The 12,400-nt window shown below is 32.5% G+C and overlaps 1 protein-coding gene across 2 annotated transcripts in view; it reads right to left on the bottom strand.

Annotated features, from left to right (window-relative positions):
- REV3L (REV3 like, DNA directed polymerase zeta catalytic subunit) overlaps nt 1-12,400 on the bottom strand; it is a 257,192-nt gene that overhangs the window by 145,348 nt on the left and 99,444 nt on the right. For both annotated transcript variants that reach the window (XM_069077037.1, XM_069077038.1), the window contains exon 5: nt 6,627-6,723. In XM_069077037.1, the coding sequence (XP_068933138.1) occupies nt 6,627-6,723 (97 nt within the window). The remainder of the gene's footprint in view (nt 1-6,626; nt 6,724-12,400) is intronic.

Below are 12,400 nucleotides of genomic sequence, written 5' to 3'. Positions count from 1 at the left end.
CTTGAAAAAAAAAAGACACATTATGGGTATATGCTTTGCTGAGGTAAAGCAAAAGAACTTATAGTATCCCTTGTCATGAGTGCCTTTGTCAAATATGAGGTAATTTTATTTTTATTTATTTTTACTTTTTGTTGAAAATTTTTATTTAATATTTTATTTTTCCCAATTACATGCAAATACAATTTAACATACATTTAAAATATGAGTTCCAAATTCTCTCTTCCCCAACCTTCCTCCTCATTGAGAAGACAAGAAATTAAATAGCAGTTACACTTGTGGAGTCATGCAAAACATATTTCTATTTCAGTTATGCTGTGAAAAAAAAAAAACACAGATCCCACTCCCCCCCAAACAAATAAGAAAAATAAAGTTTTAAAAAGTATACTTAGATCTGCATTCAGACTCCATCAGTTCTTTCCCTAGAGGTGCAAAGTATCACCCTAAGTCCTTTGGAATTGTCATGGATCATTATCTGAGAACAGCTAAGTCATTTACAGTTGATCGTTATACAATATTGTTGTTACTATGTATTCTCCTGGTTCTGCTCATTTTACTTTGTATCAGTTCATGTAAGTCTTTCCAGGTATTTTTTTTTGAGAGCATTCTACTTATTTCTTATAGTACAATAATATACCACAACTAATAAACCATTCCCCATTTAATGGGCCCTCCCTCCATTTTCAACTCTTTGCCATCACAAAAAGAGCTGCTATTAATATTTTTTTTCGGTAAATGTTATGTTTTTTTTTTTTAAATCTCTTTGGGATACAGAACTAGTTGTATTCCTGGGTTAAAGGGTAGGCACTGTTTTATAGCCATTTGGGCATTGTTTCAAACTGCTCTCCAACATGGCTGAATCAGTTCATAACTCCACCAATAGTGCAATAGCGTCTCAATTTTCCACATGCCCTCCAACATCTGTTGTTTTCCTCTTCTGTCATATTAGCCAATCTGATAGGCATGAAGGCATGAGGGGGTAATGAGGTCATTTTGCTGAGGAATAACAGATTGATAGCCTCACTGCCACACTAGTGTCCACAAAATAGTAAAAGGAAAAGAAGAAATGTCTCTAATAGATTTTTTTTGTAGAATTTATGGAAAGACAATGACAAGAATCACAAAAGATGAAAAGTTATGGATAGCTTACAACTTGGGTAGATGAATCACAACTGGAGCAGAGTATAAAATGGCAAGGGAATTGGGGGCACTTAAGGAAGCTCAGCAACAGTATAAAGGTATTTAAATGAGATGTGGGGGTATACTAAAAACAAACAGCCTACTTCAGAAGCTTAACTACAGTCCTCCCACCTCCGATCCCAAAATAATTCTAGCGAGAGGGATCAAGAGGTAAGCCCATGATCTGTTTCTGAAGTGTTCATCTTTGCTCCTCAGCTGAGTCTGAGGAAAAAAACTATTATTTTTCACGTAGGTAATTTTATTCCATGATATCACTAGTTCTATTGGTCTTCTGACTGATCATGGAGCAAATCTAGAATACAATTAATACTACCACAATTTAAAAAAACCTGAATAACCATTTTTCTTATACTAACTATATGTCTCATGAAATTGGTTAATTTATAACACTGTTCCTGAAAATTTGTTCAAGTTAATATATCTATAAATTTTTTTATTTTTCTAATTATAGATACCAAGTAGGCTAGTTATGTTGAAAAAAATTTAGATTTTTTTTCTTCTTAAAACATCACTATTTCATACTTTATAAAACAAAGGGGTTGAACTAAATAGCATCCAAGGTCCCTTTCACTTAAAAATCTATGCTCTTATGATTATTTTAAACTGGTGTGGCCTTTTATGAATAAAAAATGAAGTTTTGGATGAAGTATGTTATTCTTAGTACCTGTTTCTGTCCTTCTTGGAACTTCTTTGCTATTTGGCATGCTCGCATTGCCTATATCAAGCAAAAGGGTTGCTTTATTTAGGAATAACCTTCTGATAGCCCCAATACCACACTGGTATCTACAATATTAAAAGAAAAAAAAGGTGGTCTCCAATAATTGGGTATATTCTCTATGGAAAATTTATGGGAAGATATAGACAAGAATGACAAAGGAAAGAGGGTAGGAACAGATTTTGATATATACCAAAGGAAGGATTATGTACTAATCCCTCATAATAATGAAAAGACTTTTGACAGAACATTTGAAAATACTAATTTTAAAAATAACATCTTATATTAGAGATTTACAACCATTTCTGTTACCCTTAAATTTTAATTGCCCAATAAACATGTTATTTTTTTTGAGTAATTGGACACAGCTTTCCTGCTATGCTAAAAAAAAAAAAAAAGGAATAGACCATGTATCTGTAAGTGCTTATAGATTGTGTTTCTATAACCTAACACATTTTTAAAAGTCATTTTAGAGATAGAGGATAGTGAAAATTCATGGAATAGATTAAAGAACACAATGAAAGTTGGCTAGTGGGAAACAATTGAATATACTGAAAGGAAGCAATAAGTGAAATGAAAAGAGGTCAGTATTAGAAGTGAAAGGGTAAAGAGAATAAGCAGAACTGTGAGGGTATACTATCCAAGAAGAACAAAAACCAATGTAATGAGGGTAGAGAGAAAGAGGCCACAGCTATCAAACTGGAAAAAAACATGGACAAAACAAGATTCAGAAATAATGTATGAGCAAGGCATAGAAAGATGTCCTTTCATGACAGAAATGATCTTTGTTCTTAAGGCATAAATTGGACAGAAACCAGAACCAGGACAAAATATTCATATCATGGATATGTTGGGTAGATGATAAAATTTTCAAGGTGTTAAACAACAATATTACAAAAACATTAATATATATGAGAAACAATGTTGGCAGGAAAGGCAGATTTGTAAAGCATCATCTATTCTGTAGATGTTTTTGCTGGTAATGATGTACAGTTATTTATTTAAGTACAGTAAGATCTTATCAACTAATTTGAAAATAATTAATCACGGAATATATCACCTTTGATATCTGAAATGATATAACCAGAAATTTTTGTACTTATACCTCATAATATAATGACAAATTATACTTTAAAATTATTTTATTTATTTAATATTTCTCAGAAAATGCTATTTTATTACTTTTGAGAACCATACACTATAAACATATGTAGCCATTAAGTTTCTGGTAATACTTTTTGTAATATGTACTGTTCTTGTTCAGCTGTTGCTCAGTTATTTTTTTAGTTCTATCTGATTCTGTGACCCTATTTGAGGTTTTCTTGGCAAAGATACTGGAGTGGTTTGCCATTTCCTTTTCTAGCTCATTTTACAGATGAGGAAACTGAGGCAAAGAGGATGAAGTCCCTTGCCCACAGTCAAACTGCTAGTAAGTATCTGAGGCAAGATTTGAACTCAGGTTTTCCAGACTCTGGGCCTGGTACTCTATTCACTGTACCACCTAGCTGTTCTTTTCTTAGAATGTAGTGGTTCTTAAAGGGAATGAAATGGTCTTTATTAAAAATGTTATGAGGCAGCTAAGTGGCGCAGTGAGTAAGAGCGCCGGCCCCGGGGTTGGGAGGACCAGGATCGGTTCCAGCCTCAAGATACTTTACACCCACAGAAAAAAACTGGCCGTGTAACCTTGAGCAAGTTACTTAACCCCAATTGCTTTAAAAAAAAAATGTTACACAATTTAAGACTTTTTCAATAAGATATTCAGGGTTCCCTATTTTACCTTCATTCCAACCCAGTCAAGGTTCATTGTATTTTCTGAAGGACTAGAATTTAGAAGCCTTCAAAGTATAACCAATATGCTCACCAATTTTAAATAGTGATATTAAGAACTCCATTTCTCTTAGGTGTCCAAATATAGTGTTAGGGCAGCTGGCTGACAACTTTGTTAGAGTATTTGGACTTGGAATGAGGAGATATCTGGATTCAAATTCCACCTCTAATTCTTACTAGATATGTAAAATGAGACAAATGATATGCTGTGAGTCTGTTTCCTTCTCTATAAAAAGGTATTATATGCCTATAGGACTTATGTTACAGTATTATTCTAAAGATCAAATGAGAGAGAGAAAGAGAGTGTGCATAATAAATATACTCAGTATATGCAAACATACACATATATACACACAATTAATATACTGAGTATATATAGTATACAAACACAATAATATCACACATTTTTATAGCACCATACCGTTTAGAAATTCAAATCTGTCTATGTGTACATAACTAGCTTTTTTTTTTTTTTGCCTTTTGGAGGGCAATTGGGGTTAAGTAACTTGCCCAAGGGTACACGGCCAGCTTTTTTTTGTGTGGGTATTAAGTGTCTGAGGCTGGAACCAAACTTGGGTCCTCCTGACTCTGGGGCCGGTGCTTTACTCACTGAGCCTCCTCTATAACTAGCTTTTTAAAATGGAAATTTATACATTTATAAAACACAAAGTTTCTGTGTATGTATATACGGCTTTCTAAAGTGTTATGCAAGTATCTATTATTTGTTACTGATCTAAAATGAGATATTTTTTCTACTTAACTTTTAGACATTAAAAGAAGGAGAATTTTATAGTAAGAAGATATCATTTAGTACATTAATTCAATTTTTTCTCAGTCAATTAGAAATCTAAAAAATTAAATGCATACTTTTAAAAGATAAACTTGGCTAGTGGGAATCAACTGAATTTTTACATTTTTACATTTACATTTCATAATGCTAGCTCTACATTCCATTTGGTTCTAAATTTTCCCCTTATCCATAGAGGGCTAAGAATTGGAAATTGAAGGGATGCCCATCAATTGGGGAATGGCTGAACAAGTTGTGGTATAGGATTATAATGGAATATTATTGTGCCATAATAAACAATGTACAGGGTGATTTCAGAAAAACCTAGGAAGACTTACATGAACTGATACAGAGCCAAGTGAGCAGAACCAGGAGAACATTGTAACAGAAATATTGTCTGATGAACAACTGTAAGTGACTTGGCTATTCTCGGTAATATAACGATCCAAGACAATCCCAAAGGACTTATAATGAAAAATGCTATCTCCTCCAAAGAAAGAACTGATGGTGCCTGAATACAGATTGAAGCATATTATTTTTACTTTCTCTCTCTTTTTTTGTTCAATTCCCCTCCCCCAAAAAGATTAATACCAAAATATTTTACATAATTACACATGTATAATCTATATCAGATTGTCTACCATCTCAGGAAAGGAGAAAAGCAAGGAGGGATAGAATCTGGAACTCAAAACTTAACAAAGGTTAAAAACTGCTTATACAGGGGGCGGCCAGGTAGCACAGCGAGTAAGAGCTCCGGCTCCAGTGTTGAGAAGACCTGGAGATCGAATCCCGGGCTCAGACACTTAGCACCCACCCAGAAACACCTGGCCATGTAACCTTGAGCAAGTTACTTAACCCCGATTGCTTTAAAAAAAAAATTGCTTATACAATTTGTAATTGTAATTGGTGAAATATAAAATTTGTAAATGTAAATAGGGAAAAAATAAAATATTAAAATAAAGACAACCATCACATTTTTATATATTCTAAAAAGTACTTATTACTGTGCTTTGAATTTACCCAGATAAAGAATAACACCTTCCTTTCTTTGAACCCTAGAACTTACCATCTTCAGTGAAAGATAATTTAACCCATAAAGGGGTAGTATCAACTTATATTTATGAATTTTTTTTTACCTTATTTTGTATTCTCTATGAAAAAAACAACCAAACAAAAACAACCTGCTCAGAGAAAGAAGATCAAACATCTAAAATAATGACAGAGAAGTTAACTGTTGTCCCCTCATCTTTAATGGATACGCACTGAAAGGCCAGGAAAGCTTATGTCCTGTGTGTCATAGACCCGCCTTGGCCTTGTGCACTAAAAATTCATAAATTGATCATTTAGGAAAACATTAGCTCTGGATTTGGGAAATCTGAGAATACAGAATCTATGGTACTAAAAAAATCATTGGAAAAAATTCTAAACCAACTATACAGTTAAGAAACATAAAACTATTATGACAAACTGGAAGCCAACAAGACCTGAATTTTAATCCCACCTCAAATAGCAGCTGTGTAAATCTAAGCAAGAGACTTAATTGCCTTGAATCTCAGTTTCCTCATCTATTAAACAGTGAGGATCAAATGAAATATGTGAAAAGCACCTTCCAAACGTTAAATCATACAAATGCTATTATGCTTATTTTGGTAGGTTTGTATTTCAACAAAACAACATATCAATGAATTGCCATTTACTTTAAAATCAGAATTTTAACAGTCAACTTACAAAAGATGGATACAGAATGAATATTGGTAAAGACTATTTTACCAGAATAAACTATATTTCTCAGGGAGGGGAATGGTGTAAGATTTTTGGAACTTTTTCCCTCCCCCAACTAATTTTCACATAATAATGTAGAAAAAAAGGGTTCTTAGGTAGAAATGTTTTTTTTTTTCCCCACTCAGGGCAGGTATTTAAGCCTATGATTCAGTTTAACAAACCCTAGCTAAGTCTAACTTTAAAAATGTTTGTATATGAGAAAACAATATATTGTAATATTTATATTAAATTTGGTAATCCAGCAGCCACTAGTTTGTTGTGACAACTAGGAGGATACATATTTATAGTTTCTTCTTTACTTTTAAAATATTTGCTAACCTTGGTATTTCATCTTCTTCCCAACGAAACAGAGTACCAGGAAGGGAATTTCCTGGTAACTGATCTTTGTGACATCCAATTCCATGCAATGTACTACCTAGGAGTAGAAATGTTAGAACAAATAAAACCATCTTTTTTATTTGTATAATGCTTTAAGTTAAAGTCCAATGCCTTATCACCTCTATGACAAACTCTAAAATTACTTAAGCATAACAAATCTATGCCAACAGACAGAGTTTACAATGTTTTTAAACCAAAAAGGAAAGAAAAGATTCACAATATATGTGTGTGGGAGAATAAACGTGATACATAGTAGGTATACTTATTTAATCACATTTTTTTGAGCAACAAAAAAATGTATCATGCCAACTCTGAAGAAAGGAAAGCATTACTTATAATCACATTATAATATCATTTTAAAAAATATATAAAGTATATATTTGTGGTCTTTAATCCAAATTCCACAAGATATTTATGTCTGTGGCTTTAACTAAGAGACCTACAGAAACTGGATACCAAATCAAATTTAAAACACAATTTAGCACTCATTCCCCAAAATGAAAGAGCATACACAATGCATTCCAGATGCAAGAGCAGTGAGTGGAAACCTCTGGTGAATGTAGATGCAATTTGACCTGCAAATGATGAGAGGACTGTGTATGTTTGCTCACAAGTTCTTGTTTAAGAAAGTGTGATAAGGGGTCATGTTTCAGAAGCTGTCTCTGAAGAATTACTATTTCCCAGGAGGTTTCTTTCTGAAGATTAACTCTTTGTATGCAGAGAAGACTGAATAGCAAAAGGAAGAATACTGATGCTAGGATTTATACACCAAATTCACAATCTCTTCTTACAACTCTTAATATTTGCATATCATATATCCATAAGAGAAAACTGTCTTTGCTACTATGACCTTTTAAATGAAATATTTGACAAACTGATAAATATTACAACATGGGCTCTCGAGGAATCTGTGGATAATGATCTTTCATGAATAAAAAGACAACATTTTGTTGGCTCTGCAAGCACCTATGTCAATTTTCACTCAGTATAAAAATGTGATGTTCTTTTCCATGTATATGTTCTATGTATATTTTATTAAATTTCATTAAATTATTTATTAAAAGGCTAAAATATACATAGTAGACACTTTAAAAATTGAAGGAAGAAGCAACAAGTATAAAAAAGGCTGTAAAGTCTAAAATTTGGACATTGCCATATCTTTTATGAAATTCACATTATAAGTCTGTAAATATACAATTCCTATTAAATAATCTATTTCATCTAAGTACTTCTTTAAAATTCATTTTAGCTAATCCATAATAAAACAAATTTTGATATCATTTTATAATTATATCTGGATTTCAATTAAATTCAGTCCAACAAACATTTATTAAAGTACCTACCTTGTGCAAGGCTCTAGTAGGCAATAGAGAATACAAAGATAAGATGAAACAATCCTACACCTCCTAGAACTTATATTCTAATGTTCAGATACTACTAATTGTATCTAGAGCACAAGATCAAGCAAAATATAATTTAAAATAAAAACATTAATTTTATTTTGAAACTATTTTCTAAACTGTGCAGTGTTCTACATAGAAGAAATTTCAATTATGAATTAGAAAAGTTTGTCAAAGATCATATTTAATAATTCTGAACCAAAATGACAAGAGTATAGTGCTACCATAAAACTCAATTCATTTTGTATCTGAGTTCCCCCACAAAATTTCAAAATGTGTAATTTCCAAAAAGTAATTGTGATAGAATTCAACAAGAACAACAAAATAATAGTAATTTACCACTCTTTCTTTAGGGTAAAATGATGAGTACAATTTCCTGTACATGCAACTCAAACCTTACTTCTCTCCTTTAACATCTTTAACCTCTATCATTTGAATCTTCCCTTATACACTTAAACACATATGTTTCCTTTATCTCAAAAAAACACACAAAACACCCCCCCATCATTGGTCTTTCCTTCTACCTACCATATCATTTCAAATATTCATAATTAAACTTCTTCAATGATTTATCAACATTTACTGCCTCACATTACTCACTGTCTCTTTAACCATCTACAATTTGCTTTCTTTTTAAATTATTAAACTTCATTAATATTTTAAAATGATGAGGCAGGCTAGTATTGTAGTTAGAGAGATGGGTTCAAATCCAGCCTGTGACACATACTGGTTATGTAAACCTAATCATTAAACCTCTCATTGCCCAAAGGAATGCTTAAAAAAGAAATCCAAAACTCCTTTCCCCCCCCCAAATTATCAAATATTTATGCCCCAAAATATGAGTGTATCATTCTGTGTACATCACGTATCACCTCTGAGTCAGAAGGTAGAACAGCACAGCTCATAAGTCTTATGGAATTATGAGTTTAAAGTCTTATGTCTTTCAAATTACTTATTTACAATACTTGTTTTTCTAACATAAATTATCCTCCAGGTTCTGCTCATTTCACTCTCTATCAGTTCGGCAATTTGCTTTCAACACGTAAGATTCCATTCATTAAAGTGGCTCTCTCAAATTACCAATGATCTCATCCATGGTATTTTCCATCACTAATCCTTCTTTAGAGTTAAGTTAGCATCAATGACCAGATTATCTTCATGAAAATCTTTGTTAGCTTCTAGAGCACTATATTCTTCCAGAGATCTCATTTGATGGCATTTCTTCTGTTACTTTTGGAGTATCCTGAGTATCAGACCTTCCTCTTTTGCTCCTCTGCATTCATATTTACTTCCTTGAGAACCTGATTCACTCTCATGCTCTCAATTATCACCTCTGTAAAATTACTCTCAAATTGAATTTCCCACAATACTCTTACCACCATCTTTTCACACCTTTATATTTCACTGCCTATATGACATCTGTACTTGGAAATCCAACTAATACCTAAAATTTAGTATTCCCAAAACAATTTTTTTCATAAAGATCATCTCAACTTTTTTAAAAATAAATTTTGTTATCTTTGTTTTTACATCACCTACATTTGCCACCATATTTTTCCTTGAAACTCGTATCAGAGAATAATCTCTTATAGTACAGGATAAAAAAAAGGAGAAAAAGAACCATCATACTGAAAGTCTGAAAATGTATTTCAAACCCACAGACCATGACTTCTACAAAAAAAGTGAAGTACCTTCTACTTTCTTTTTTTTCTATTTTTTCGTTTATTTTTACTTTTGAACATTCATTTCCACAAGATTTTGAGTTACGGATTTTCTCCTGGTCTTTCCCTTAACCCCCACCCAAAAATAACAAGCCTACTGAATACCCCTTCTCCCAATCTTCTCTCTCTTATGTCCCCCCCCCCCCCATACCTCCCTCTAACATTCTAGTAGGGCAAGATGGATTTCTATACACCAGTGCCTGTATATCTATTTCCCAGTTGCATGTAAAAGGCAATTTTTTAACATTTATTTTTAAAACCTTGATTTCCAGATTCCTTCCCTTCTTCCTTCCTCACCCACCCCCACTGGGAAGATAAGCAATTCAATATAGGTGGTACATGTGTAGTTCGCAAAACGTTTCCACAGCAGATATATTGTGAAAGACTAACTATATTTCCCTCCATCCTATGTCTCCCTCCACTTACTCTATTTTCTACTTTGATCCCATCTCTTTTAAAAAGTGTGTGCTTCCAACTATCCTCTCCCCCTGCCTTCTATCATCCCCCCTCTTATCCCCTTCTCCTCTACTTTCATGTAAGGTAAGATACCCAAATGAGCATGTATGTTATTCCCTCCATAAGCCAAATTCAATGAGAATAAGGTTGATCCATTCCATTTCACCTTCCTGTTCTTCCCCTCCATTGTAACAGTTTTCTCTTGCCTATTTTATGAGATAATTTATACTATTCTATCTCTCCCTTCCTCCTTCTCTTATTATATTCCTCTCTCACCTCTTAATTTTATTTTTTAGATATCAACCCTTCCTATTCAACTCATCTTGTGCCCTCTATCTATGTATATACATCTACACACACTCACATATGTATTTATACACACATACACCCTCGTGTCTAAACATATATATGTACATATACATATATATTCCCTTCAACTATCCTCATACTGAGAAAAGTCTCATAAGTTATAATTATCGTTTTTCCATGTAGGAATGTAAATAGTTCAACTTTAATAAATTCTTTATGTTTTCTTTTTCCTGTTTACTTTCTCATGCTTCTTGTGTTTGAAAGTCAAATTTTCTGTTCAGCTTTGGTTTTTTTTTTTTTAATCAAGAATTCTTGAAAGTCCTCTATTTCAATGAATGACCATATTTTCCCCTGAAGTATTATACTCAGTTTTGCTGGGTAGGTGATTCTTGGTTGTAATCCTAGTTCCTTTAACCTCTGGAATATTATATTCCAAGCCCTTTGATCCCTTAACGTAGAAGCTTCTAGATCTTGTGTTATCCTGATTTTGTTTCAATACTCGAAATTTTTCTTTCTGGATTCTTGTAATATTTTCTCCTTGATCTGGGAACTCTAGAATTGGCTATGATATTCCCACAAGTTTTCTTTTTTGGATCCTTTTCAAGAGGTTATCAGTGAATTCTCTCAATTTCTATTTTGCCCTCTGGTTCAAGAATATCAAGGCAAATTTTCCTTGAGAATTTCTTGAAGGATGATTTCTAGACTCTTTTTTTGATTATGGCTTTCAGGTAGTCCAATAATTTTTAAATGATCTCACCTAGATCTATTTTCCAGGTCAGTGGTTTGTCCAGTGAGATATATCACATTGCCTTCTATTTTTTTGTTGTCATTGTGTTTGTCATTTTTGAGTTTCTACCTTCTTAACTTTCCATGGCACATTCTCACAAATCCACCAGGCATTATATCTTCGAATATCATTTTTACTTTAACTCCTTTTCACTTCTCTCTCACAACAACAAACAAATAAGTATTAAGTATATACCTTATGTTTAGCATTATTCTAGGTACTATGAGCTACACAAAAATCCTTAAGAAACATAGTTCCTTTACAATCAAGTTGGCTATATTTAAAAGAAAATACGTAACTAAACATTCCACAAAACAAAAAAAAACAGAAAAACTTCAATTTCACAATCTTGTGGAAGTCAGTATACACATAACACCTAATCCTAGTCTTTAATTTTACCATAAAGTCAAAAACCAATATTATACCATATAACTGCTATAAACCTCTATTAATGAAAAAGATTTAATCTAGTAATATAATTTGTCCATGATACTATAATGAGAACTAGAAATAACATAAAATATGAAAAGGTATATTTCAGAAAGTCACATAGAGGAGTATGAAAATATAGTTTAGGTGATAACCACATAGCACTAAGCCAGCACTTAAGACAAGTAACTATGTAAGAAATCCATTTCACTATCCAGGTATGCCATTGACATACTGCTGACCATTGGACATAACATCTTTCATCTTTCAGGGTATATGTTAACTATGTATGTATATAATATATATAAAAGAAATTAGAAAACTCATACTGGATAACTTTATTATTTTTAGTGAAGTAGAAATTGAAATTATCCAGCAAAAATTGGAATAGGGAAGGTGGAATCTAGTGACTTGAAGAATGGAATAAACCTGAAATGGCCATTACCAAGAGTGAGGGCAGGAATAGACAGAGATGAATAAAAGGACTGTTAAATAGCAGTAAAAGAAGAGTTGAAGTTAATAAAGCACGAATTTGTACTGAGCCAATTCTGCACTGTTGTGTCTTTAATACAACTTAATTTAATTCAGTTCAATTCAACTGAAAAAACATTT

The sequence above is a fragment of the Petaurus breviceps genome, unplaced genomic scaffold (assembly GCF_028583685.1).
Source record: "Petaurus breviceps papuanus isolate PSGF00001 unplaced genomic scaffold, PetGlider_PUasm1.0 90977, whole genome shotgun sequence".
NCBI classification, from domain to species: domain Eukaryota; kingdom Metazoa; phylum Chordata; class Mammalia; order Diprotodontia; family Petauridae; genus Petaurus; species Petaurus breviceps.
This window is presented reverse-complemented; position numbering and strand designations above follow the sequence as displayed.